Source organism: Notothenia rossii (genome assembly GCF_949606895.1).
Source record: "Notothenia rossii genome assembly, chromosome: 8".
NCBI lineage: Eukaryota > Metazoa > Chordata > Actinopteri > Perciformes > Nototheniidae > Notothenia > Notothenia rossii.
In genome coordinates, this window is record NC_136906.1 from 17,856,861 (window position 1) to 17,869,284 (window position 12,424).

General features: G+C 44.5%; 1 protein-coding gene across 3 annotated transcripts in view; it reads left to right on the forward strand.

Annotated features, from left to right (window-relative positions):
- Positions 1–12,424, forward strand: part of aatka (apoptosis-associated tyrosine kinase a) — a 32,165-nt gene that overhangs the window by 17,704 nt on the left and 2,037 nt on the right. For 2 of the 3 annotated variants that reach the window (XM_079645408.1, XM_079645409.1), the window contains exons 5-14: positions 2,754–2,833; positions 3,269–3,387; positions 3,528–3,615; positions 3,731–3,864; positions 6,898–6,982; positions 7,079–7,200; positions 7,516–7,665; positions 8,243–11,648; positions 11,760–11,940; positions 12,022–12,225. In XM_079645408.1, the coding sequence (XP_079501534.1) occupies positions 2,754–2,833; positions 3,269–3,387; positions 3,528–3,615; positions 3,731–3,864; positions 6,898–6,982; positions 7,079–7,200; positions 7,516–7,665; positions 8,243–11,648; positions 11,760–11,940; positions 12,022–12,225 (4,569 nt within the window). Of the gene's footprint in view, positions 1–70; positions 2,449–2,753; positions 2,834–3,268; positions 3,388–3,527; positions 3,616–3,730; positions 3,865–6,897; positions 6,983–7,078; positions 7,201–7,515; positions 7,666–8,242; positions 11,649–11,759; positions 11,941–12,021; positions 12,226–12,424 lie in introns of those variants that run through there. The other variant, XM_079645410.1, reaches the window with a different exon arrangement.

A 12,424-nucleotide genomic window follows, 5' to 3' on the forward strand; every position in this document is an offset into this window, starting at 1 on the left:
ACCCTCTCTTAACGAGGGACAGACATGCCTGTGTCATGCTGTAGAGAAGTAACAAGCCCATTTTAAAATGCATTTCGAAATCAGTGTATGAGAAACTGGAGAGGAAGGAATCAGACTTTACTCGGTGTACATTATGTCAGTGCATGCTACTGTACATTTCATTTACATGTAAAACTGTTTTACTTGAATATTACATAATCTTATGTCAGCACATGTTATTTTGGTGTGTTTATTTCTACATCCATGATCCTCCTCAGCCTCATGTCACAGCCTTTTTTTTTCTTTTCTGCAGGTCATTCTGTCTGAAACCCAGCCTGTTAAAATGTGTATGCATGTACATTGCGTGTGAATCTCAGTATTAGCCAGATCCTGGGTGCCTCTCCCTGCATGACTCACTGGCTGTCTGAGCCGCGCCGTGCCTAGTCAGAAGGGAGGTGAGTTGGGGCTCAGCATCCCAGAATGTAAGCCTCAGCAATGATTGGACCAGGCAGCCTTAGGCGTGCAGCCAATCACCAGCCTCCATAGCTACCGCTGTATGATTGGAGCAGGTGTTGCAGGGTGAGGAATGGATAGACAGCAAAGGAGACGAGATGTAAAACGAGGGATAATGTTTCCTTTCACTGAGTCACAGAGAATGGGCTCTTACTCATTCCCTTCCTTAAGTACATACAGAAAACATGGTATTATTTGTATTTGACACTTTTACATATTGACCACTGAAAGTTTGATGAATTTAGAAATGTTAACAGCATTCCAATTCCTTAACTTTTGCAAAATGGTCATAATTATGCTAAACAATTGAGAGGATTGTAGGAATGGTATCACACTTCAAAAGTATTACACATATAAGCTGCAGGTCAAAAACTGAGCAGGCTTAGATTGATAATAACGTCATGCACATGTTTAAATGATCAACCCCCACAGTGATATACACGAAGCAAATGAGACTAGTAATGGCCTCTTTAACAGAAACACAAGTTATATGGTTTATACTCTCACCATGAATAGCGTATTCTATATCACACTTCTACGTCTGTATGAACACACGTTACAGTGTTTGCCATTGATCGTCGGACAGTCTCGCGTTTAACTTGTTGGTCTAATCTTTTATTCAAGAGGTGGTGTAAAGCCTTCAAACCCACGACAGAGGCTCGATGCATCGAGTGTGTGTGAAGCGGTTGTGTGTGTGTATCATTCCACGGGCCCACTGATCCCACAGTCTCACGAGACCCCAGCCTCTTCTCTGGGAAGGCCATGAGGAGGAGGGGAATGCACACTCACGCTCACACATTCCACATTCGGAATAATTTCACTTTCTAACTTCTCTGACAGGGAGGGCTGGTGGAGAAGTGTGTCTCTGTTATCACCGTGACAACCTCTGCCCAACGTTCTCGTGGAGAATGGGCCTTGTGTGTGTCTGCTCATCAGCGTGTGTGTGTGTTGTGTCCACTGGGTACCAGGAGACGCTGCATGAGCGTGTGAGTGAGCGAGCCGAACAATGGCCCCGATTTAGGCCGGCTGGGCAGTGGGTGAGCATAAGGCTGGGCTGAAATGTCCGTGGAACGCACCAGTGGAGGACTGGCATTATGGGAAGAATACAGTGAGGGGTCTGTGACAGAATGAGGAGAGACAGGGGAAGGGTGGTGGCATGCACCAGGACCCTAAGAGTGGGGAGGGGACGCTTGAGATAGGGGTGGCGAGTGTGTATGACAGAGGTCTTTTCTGCATCTGACAGAGCAGGGTTTGTGTCCTGTTTGGCTGAGGAATGCTGCTGTCCTGGGTGACAGGGGGGCATTATGTTGGCCTTATGTCCCTACCAGGGTTCTTGAAGCTGCACGGAGAGCTGGCGCATCAGTCTGCACGCTACCAACATGCGTGACGGTCACACCAGCCGTGATACTTGACCAGAGTCTCAGAGAAATATAGCCCCCAGGGCAGAAATCCTCCTGCGGGGAACAGGTGGCAGATTAGTCGGCTGACTCCAAGCTGTTTCTATCTTGCTACGATTACTGTATATTGAAGGGAAGTCTGGAAACCAAGGATTTTGGTGTTTGCTCGACAGCTGGAGAGCTCCAGAAGAGGACAGTATGTGTGTTTTTGTGTGTCCCAGTTGGAGGATGAGCTCGGGACAGACTGGGAGAGGCGGCGTGGCGAGCTTGTTCAGCTGTGCGAGGGCTCGGAGGGTTAAATCCTGCCGAGACTCTCTCACACACACACTGAGATCGTGGGGTCTTTCTCAAATACACACAATGAGACCAAGAAGCCTGGGGTTAGGGCTGGGGCCACGGGCTCTCGGTTCTCACACTCTGAACCAGTACTTTAACCTGCATGGGAGCCGGACTCAGTCCCTGTCACGGTGCTCGGAGTGGCTGGCCGCTCCACTGCTCCGCCACCATCTTTTCTCTCCACACAATCATCTACCTTCTTAAACGATGAAGATCCATGGAGGTATTTGAATTTCATGCACAAATTGTCGACTTCTTCTTGTTATGGCTTATTCTCCTGCTTAGGTGATGGCACTTTTGATTTAGGAAAATGTGCGTTTATTATCTGGCTGAGAGGAGCTTCTATTTATTCTGATCTCTGTCAGTGTTGCTTCCCTGTCCTGTCCATTTCTGTTCAAATCATTAACTTCTATTTTTCTTTTTTGACTGAGATTATTATAAACCTTTGCTTTTTCTTTATCACTTCTTAATCACTACAACAGTGTCTTTTTTGAGTAATCCTATGTCTTTCTTACTGTTCCTTTACAGTCCAGCTGCTGAAATCATCAGACCTCGGCCGCCATAGTCTACTCTATCTAAAGGAGATTGGACATGGCTGGTTTGGCAAGGTAAACAGGATTACTCCCCCCTAAACATACACACAATCACAAAGTGGACTCGGGTGCAGAAAAGACACTTTGTATTTGTTAGTAGTTGCTTTAATTGTTTTAATTGCCTCCTTGTTACTGTATTCACTGTACTTGAATGTGTTTTCTACTCATTGAAGAATGCGAGGGTAATGTGATGATGATCTCATTCTAGCGAAGCTAATCTTTGGCACTTGAGTTAGAGAGAGAAGCTGAAACTCACAGTCACAGTAAATTCCGGACACATTGTTTTATAGTAAATGGGGCTGTAACACTACTTATATATTGCTCATGCACTATTTTCATTCTGCTTGTTTGTTTGTTTCTCTAACTCTATAAATGCATGTTGATTCTGTTTCTCGTAAACCCTGGTATTTATTGCTATAGTTGGGTAAAAAAAAGTATTTTACTTCTTAGGTTCTGTTAGGTGAGGTCAATGCGGGCCTTAGCACCACCCAGGTGGTGGTGAAGGAGCTGAAGGCCAGTGCCAGCGTCCAGGATCAGATGCAGTTCCTGGAGGAGGTGCAGCCATACCGGTCAGTTCACCTAAAATCACAGCCCTTCAGTTTAATGAGTAGCACCATGCAGCATTAAGAAGTAACTGAATGATTGTTTTCTTTATGTATTTAAAGTCTGTGTAAATGTATACCCTCTCATATTATGTTTCCTCTGCCAGAACCCTGCAGCACTCGGCCCTCCTGCAGTGCCTCGCTCAGTGCTCGGAGGTCACTCCTTATCTGCTGGTCATGGAGTTCTGCCCTCTGGTGGGACATTTTTAAATATATACAATGTGTTTATTCAGTTAGTTCTGCAACTGTCATTACTTTCTTTCTAGGTTCATTGTTGTTTAATGTATCCTCATTTCCTTTCTCCCCTTAGGGTGATCTGAAGAGCTACCTTCGCAGTTGTCGGGTGGCTGACTCTGAGACTCCTGACCCTTTGATCCTCCAGCGACTGGCATGTGACATTGCCTCGGGGCTTCTGCAACTCCACAAATACAACTTCATACACAGGTGCAGTTTGCCAGTCACTCCAGCTCTATTTACCTCCATCGCCCTGTATGTTTCTCCTCAAGAAAGAAAACTGAATGCACTGTGTGCCCCCTGCTGGCCTCTCCCTGCAACAACATCCTGGTGCTGCCTGAGTAATTGTCACAAACTCCAGCATCAGTGATTTTGTTGCCGGGGGCGAGCCCCTCTCGCTCTCTCTCAGCAGCCATGTGGTGGCTGCCATGGCAACCCGTCAGGGGCGGCCAGCCAAAAGAGCTCAATGTGTGTGGAGGAGGTGAGATTAAACAAAGTGTCTTAGTTTTGCCTTTGTCTTAATGGTAAATGGACTGTACTTATATAGCGCTTTATCCAGTCTTTAAGACCCCTCAAAGCGCTTTACATACTACATGTCATTCACCCATTCACACCCATTCATACAGAGCAGTGTACCTTACTCTATAGGACCTAACATTCATACACATTCACACACCGTTGGCCATGCCATCGGGAGCAACTCAGGGTTAAGTATCTTGCCCAAGGATACATCGACATGTTGACTGCATGGGCTGGGATCGAACCCACAACCTTCTGGTTGAAAGACGACCGCACTCCCTCGCAGCCACAGTCGCTCCAATATGCTCAGATTATATTAAGAAACATTGCATGACACTTCACATGTACATCTTTCATGATATCATACAGATAATGCTGTGGCTAAAAATACTTAATCATATTTAGTGACATTGTGCATACAATATGTTTTAACAAACAATTATAACAAAATATCACTAAAAACATTACCATAATACACCAACATTGGTAAAAACTGAAACATATTATTCATAACACTTCCAGCAATAATGACTGTATAGGCCCCTGTATCTTGAAGTATTTGTCGGTATTGTGACATTCAATGTTTTTGAATACATTTGGGTTGGTTTCATTTTATTGAATTTACCCTGTCCTCCATTCTTACCTTTTCTAAACCAGTTTGTATGTCAGAGAAAAAAAAGAAGAAATTGAAAATAAACATAAAACTGTTCTAACTTGAGCAGATCGAGAGGGATCAGGGACTTTTAAAGAAGATACATAAAAACGGGTTTGTTGATGCAGCTCAGATTGACTGTTTTACAGTTTTTCTCGATTGCTAACACACATTTTTTTCTTTTAATTGCTCAGTTTATCAGAACACTAAACACAATTCACAAAACCACACACCCAAAGTGCAAAACACCTCATTTCTCCTGCTAAATGAAGAACTGCACTCAAAACTATAAACACTTACCAAATGCAAACTTTAGCACCAAACATAACACACTTCATTCATAATACTAGATGGTTTGACTACACACTGCTGAGCATCATCTAAAGCACTTTCATCTGTTATGGGCTATCTCTGTACATCAGGGGTGTCAAACTCAAGGCCCGGGGGCCAAATCCGGCCCGCGACTTCATTTCATGTGGCCCCACAAGAGCAAAGAATATAATATGTTTATTATACGGTTACATGCCGCTTTACAGAAGCACATTGCCGATAAACTACATGTCCCACAATGCATCTCAAATATGACTTTTTTCTCGGAGTTGGACTTTTTTTTCTCAAATGTTATTTTTTTTTCAGAATTTCACTTAATTTTTGTAGTTTTTCCAGAATTTGGCTTTTCTTTTTAAATCATTTTGTGACATGCACACTGAAGAGACTTGCAATTGTTTGCCCTAGACTTCTGCTTTCAGACGTAGTTAATTATGAAGTGATTAACCTATCCGATAATAATCCAATGAAGAGGAAATAATGTTATATAATAAATGATTTTATATATATTAAATATTTATATATTTATTCTTATATAATCTTATATATAAAACTGGCCCTTTGAGTGCAACCATGATGCTAATGAGGCTCGAGTTGAAATTGAGTTTGACACCCCTGCTGTACATAGAGGTTTCTGCAGAGAAAGATTGCTGGAGTACACAGAAATACAGTAAATGAAGAAATAAAAAAAGAGTTGTTGAAAGAAATCAAATTTTATTCAAAAATAACATTGTGCAACATGCATCTCAGCACATAGTTACTATGTTTCATGTGATAGCATTGTTTGCCAAAACCCAGTTTGTAACTGCTGCTTCCTGTGCCTCATTGGAAATCCTTAGCCTTCCACCTGCACCTCTTTGTTTCTCAGTCCTTCAGATAAACAACAAAGACATAGTGGTTGGTCAGTGTCTGTGTTGCATAACAGTAAGTCTACCACAGTACATTGTGCAGGATTGTTGTACAGTTATAGTATGCAACATGCCAACAATTCAATTACAGTAATACGTAAATACGTTTCACAAAACAGATATAAGCACTGATATATCATGAATTATGCAGAGCTACAAACTGGTAACTAACCTGTTTTCAAGTCTAAGTGTCCGGATTACAGAGGCAACAGTAAATCGGCTTAGATTAGGCTGAACCCTCTGTCCAGCCTCTCTCATCGTCAGACCATGGTTGATAACATTTCATTTCATTAGAGATTATTCTTCTTTGTCCACGTCCTCTTCCTCCAGCTCTACCTCTACCTCTCATTCATCCTCCTCTCACTCTCACCCACCTCTTCCTCCTCCTCTCACTCTCACCTCACCTCTTCCTCTTGCTTCCATGTTGGCTTCCATTGTTGCTGTAAGAAAGTACTCACCTGTGGTCTTTTTATAGTGCTAACATCCTGATTGATGAGCCAACAATTATGCAATCAGGTGTTTGGTCAGGTGGAACTTGTTTCTTGATCATTGGCCCATGTGTGAGGCATTTTGAATATCAGTGTTTTAAACCTGCTAACACGTGACTTTATGTCAGATGCCTGTGTCTTACGAGGAGAAACGTGTGCAGTGGCTTGCAAAAAGTGCCATGTTGATTTGCAAATTGTGTGAAAAGCTGAAAACGTGTTTAGAGTTTTGGAGATTTGAGCTGATGTTTTGCTCTTTAAGTGTCAGTTAAAATAATTGTGCTTTATGTATAGTTCTAGTGTGTTAGCAATCGAGAAAAGCTGTAAATGACATGTCCCTTTGTTTTGACAGTGACCTGGCTTTGCGAAACTGCCTGCTAACTTCAGAAATGTCAGTTAAGATCGGAGACTATGGCCTTTCTCATAGCAGATACAAGGTCAGACTGCCTTAATGTCATATTTATTGAGTGCTTTCTTTTCTTATTGATCACCCTATCGTTACTCAAACATGGTATTTTCTTGTCGCTCAATAGGATGATTATTATGTAACCCAGGACCAGATTTGGGTGCCCCTGCGCTGGATTGCACCTGAGCTCATAGACGAAGTCCACGGAAACCTGCTGGTCGTTGACCAAACAAAATCCAGTAACATATGGTGAGATATTTAAAGAGTGACTACCTGGAAAAATGTATGTTTAATAATGAGATAACACTACCTCACCTACCTCACCTTTCTCACAATATACACATTTAAGATATCATAAGATACTACATATAACATATCTTTCCTTGTGTATTATTAAAATGGGAACTGCTTGAATGTTTCTCAGGATGCTTAGTGTTTTGTTTTGATCTGCTCTGGTTTTCATTATGGAACGATTGTATGTCTACTGCACAAATATAAACTTGTGTAGGTTAAAGATTGTCCATGTTTATGAGCGGTGAATACATATTTATTTCCCCATTCCAGGTCATTGGGGGTGACTGTGTGGGAGCTGTTTGAGCTGGGAAACCAGCCGTACAGACACTACTCTGACAGACAGGTGCTGACATATGCTGTGAAGGAACAGCAGCTCAAACTACCCAAGCCCCTGCTCCAATTCCCCCTGGATGAGCGCTGGTGAGACAGAGCTGCATGCATTGCACACACATTTGGAGAAAACGTACTATACATGTACAGGCTCACTCTCAAACTGTCATTTATCTTGATACCACATACATTACCAAGCCTTTAGGCTGACCAATTATTTTCTAGCAAGTCAGTGTGTCTTGTTTTTAAAATTGGTTTGTGCTTATGGTGCTGCACCAGCAATATTTCTCTGTGCTAGCGAGGGGCAGATGATCAATACTTTCCCTATTCTTTATGATCCTCTTTGGCATTGGCCATTCATCTTCACCTGGGACGCCAGCCAAATATTTTATTTATTTATTTTTTGCAAATTGTTCTTCACTTAATTAAATGTGCTCAACTGAGTAGCCAAACAACTACACACATACACACGTTCAAGTTGTTGCCACAAAATGCTTACTCCAATGATTTTCTTTTATATTGCCTTGTTAGTCTAAAAAAACATTTAAAGTTTTGCTTATTTGCTAATTATGTAAAAACCAGTATATATTAATAAGTTCTTCTGAGCCAACAGATATGCAGATGTAAGGACAATTATAACTGATCATTTGTGGCTCTTTCTGTCAAGGTACGAGGTGATGCAGTTCTGCTGGCTACAGCCAGAGCTGAGGCCCAGCAGTGAGGAAGTCCACCTTCTGGTCACATACCTGTGTGCCAAAGGCTCCAGTGAGGCTGAGGAAGACTTTGAACAACGTTGGAACACATTACGACCCAATCTACTCGGCAGCACCTCCCATACAGTAACATCCACAGCCCTAGTCCTGACCCCTACCCCCCCCTCGGCTGACGTCCCCAGTCCAGACCAAACTCAAGCAGTGGAGCTGGCCTCCTCTGCTTCGTCCTCCTTCCCCCTCCTGGAGCACTTCTCTGACAGTTTCCACTCTGACACAGGGGACGACCTGCTGACCGTCACAGAGACCAGCCATGGTTTGAACTTTGAGTACAAGTGGGAGCAGGCCCGAGCGGAGCAGCCCTACTGCTCCTCCTCCACCAGTGGCCCACTCGGCCAGGGAAACCCATATTACCAAGATATCTACTATTCAAGTAAAGGAAGCACCTCAGAGGGCTGCAAGAGTGAGAGCCTGACTTCAGACTTATCCCCATCCTATTATGAACCTGAACACCCTGGTGTGGTCCCAGTGTTGAGTGCACACAGCCCCTCTGTCAGCAGTGAGTACTACATTCGCATAGAGGAACCTGTAGAGTGTAACATTAACCTGGATGATGATAGCATTGTGGACTACAGCCCAGAACTGGCGGCCAGCAGCAGAAGGTTGTCCTCCGAGAGCAGGACTGGTTCATCCATGGCGCAGCCCAGTGCTTACTGGTCAACTGACAACAACAAATCTTCTGCCTGTGACTCTGATTCAAGCCCCACTGTCCAACTCACCATGGAGCCTCTGCTGAGGCAGTCATCCAGCACCAGCCATGTAAAGCTAGGCAACTTGCACAACTGCTTCTCATCCAGCCAGGACGACACAGGCTTCTGTGAAGAGTCATCAGCATACAAGGCACGCCAGCCCTGTCTGTCTGAACTTGAAACATCGCCAAAGCCCAGATCAAACTTTCTTCAGCCAGAGGGGCGCTTAGATAACCCACGCAGTTTGTCACAAGCTGTCAGCAGCCCCAGCTTAGGGTTCTGCGATCCCTACCTTGAAGCGAGCACAGGTCGGAGCACCGTCAATGAAAGCTGCCATAACATGATGGGTCCCCTCAGAAAGACACTACCCATTGTGAACCACATTAGCATCGATGTAGGGACTGACGACGGCCTGCTGGTGGGCCAGCATAGAAGCGACGACATTGAGGATGACCTTTTTTCTGAAGGAGAGGCCACCAACTGGACATCAAACCATTCAGCAAACAATAATAGCCTGAGCTTTGACGTCAGGCAGACAGGCAGTGGGCAAGACAGCTATCTTGACCTTCAATATGCTGGTCACCCTAACACTACAGAATCATGGTCTTTAACCAAGGCCACCACCAGAACCTTCCACAGCTCCAGAGCGTGTGGCACCTTGGAGGCGAGAGGAGACTCTGGTTGTGACGCTGCTAGCAAGTCCACGGAATTAGGTTCATACATTCACTTATGGCACAAAGAAAGAGACGAAGCTGTCACTCAAGCGGAAAGGAACTCAACTGCAGAAAATCTGAGAAGTATTGATTCTTTTAACAGCTCAGGTATTAACGCCAGAGGTACAGAGGGTGGAACAATGGAGGGGAAATGTGAAAAGCAACTGTTGCATAATGGGGAGAGACAGTACTCTGAGCCTAGGATGATCCCTGAGCCATGTTTTATAAAGTCTCCATCCACGTTCAAAGAGCCACAGAATGGTCAAACAGCAGCTTTTTCAGACAAGCAGAGAGGTACCACGTGGGAGGGGGTTTCAACAGGAATCTCTGTTGGTCTAGTAGACAAGAGGCTAAACTATCCAGAGACATTGGAAAGTAGCGGAGCGTTGGACAGTGGAGTGGTGGTCGTCAGAGACTCCAGTTTTAACTTGGTTGAGCTTGGTGACTACAGTGAAGATGATGATGATGACATCACAGATATTACCTCGGGGATCTTTGCTGACTTCAACCTGGATTACGCTGAAGTAGAGGAGGAAGAGCTAAGCCCAATGAAGCATTTAGAGGGAACTCCTGACTCTGCAGACACACTCAACCTCTCCTCGTCGATGGTAAGCTCATGTGATCAGTCCTTCAGCCCCGATCCCTTCAATACCCCTGTCCTACCCAAATCCCTAGACAGCGGCTATGACACGGAAAACAACGAATCTCCAGAGTTTTTCTTCAAAGAGCTTGGAGATCCCCATGGGGTTGAGAGAGGTGGTGAACCTGAACTTGTTCTGCAGGTTGGTTTGGGTCAAGGGGTCAAGGGGACTTCCAAAAGCACCTTAGAGCTACAGTTTAAGGGCCTGACTGATAAGAACCCATACAGGGACTCAGCCTATTTCTCTGACTATGATGCTGAAAATGAGAGGAGCCCTCAAGAGGAAGGCAATAAGTTCTTTGCAGGTCCGAAAAACTGTGACTTTCACACTGAGAAATTGAGCTCCATAAGAGTTGATGATTTTATCAAAAGGCAATTTAACCAAGACAATTTGACAAACGTAAAACACATCAGGCATTGTGCGCTGGTGAATCTCTCCGAGGGGAAAGCTACTTCACATCATCCCCTCCCTACCCCTGGTGTGTCAATGCTGTCACCCTATCCACCTCAGATGGGCGGTTGCCTGACGAAAGAGTCTGCCCCTGCAGAGGAGGACCTCGGGTTGCATACGGAACACTCAGAAGACCCTTCCTCAGAGCTTAACTACTCCATCGCGTCTGAAGCCTCTTCTAATGTCCAAGAGGCCTCGGGACACCATGAGGAGGGGAACAGAAGAGCAGAAGATTGTTCCCCTCTTCAGTCTTTGCTTTCTGACTCCACTTTATCTGACTATAGAGATGAGGCCCACAAAGAAAATGAAAACGGTGATGGTGATGGATCCACAGAGGAAGAGCTGCCTGAATTCAACCATGTCAAGGAAGAGACGGAGGACAGAAGGGAGGGTGTGAGGATAAATGAGGAGGATTTTGAGGACATAGACGCAGGGGAGTGCGACTCACAGGACAGCTTATGTGAAGAATCCAACGGCCCCGTCGAACTGTCCACTTCCTCGTCATTGTTGGAGCTGTGCGGAGAAGATGTGAGGGCTCCGCTGGAGGAGGCAGAGGATGAAGATGACTCGGATGACAGTGAGTCTGATGAAGAGTTGAGGACCTATAACATCCAAGATGAAGGCAGTGAGGAGAGTGATGACGATTTCAGCACAGTGCCAGTAGTAATAAGCGACTGCAGCAGGGCGCGACACCTCCGCAGCCTCCTGAAAATCCCCGGCCTGCTCACCCAGTCCTTCTGTGACGAGTTGGAGAGGAAGAAAAAAGCTGTGTCCTTTTTTGACGATGTCACAGTGTTCCTTTTCGACCAGGTATGTCACCTTGATAGGTTTAAATTGTGCAATGTGTACTGTACTGTCTGTTTAACAATTACTGTATTGCATTAGAGTCCGTAAGGAATATGTTTTGTTTATTAATTCCAGGAAAGCCCCACGGGAGAGCTGGTTGACTTCACCTTCTCTACAGAAACGGAGACCAGTGCACAGGAATCTTTAGAGGAAAAAAACAATGATTCCCAACAGCAACTCAACCCTGGACTTGAAGCTCAATCCTGTGAACCATTCTGTGTTTCTGAAGAAACAGATGGGATCAACTCCGAAGAGGGTGAGTTTGTAAAGGACAAAGTCATTCCGGTCGTATCATCATACATTCACTGTGACTGTAACAGTGTCTGTGTGCTTTTAGGTGGGGGATATGACTGGGAAGATGACCTCTTGTTGGAGCCCCGCCCGTCCTCACCTGAGACCCTCCCTGAACCCAAGTCTTCACCCACATGCACCTCCAACAGTCCTGAGGCTCCTAAACCTGCAGCTGTAGCACTTAACCGTTTTATGGTCTCACGATTCTCCATCACACATGTCTCGGACCCCCACATGGGCTCAGTAACAGGTCTGTATCAACTTTCCTTCATACATAATCTTGATTTATTTATAATAGTTATTTAATTTCCACTGAAATACAATCACTTATTTCTTATATCTAAAATTTTCAGTTACCCAAAAGTCGAATTTACATGAAATGTTTATTTTGTTGCTACAACACAAATATCTGCTCTTTAAATTATATGTTGTCTGTTCGCCCTTCAAGA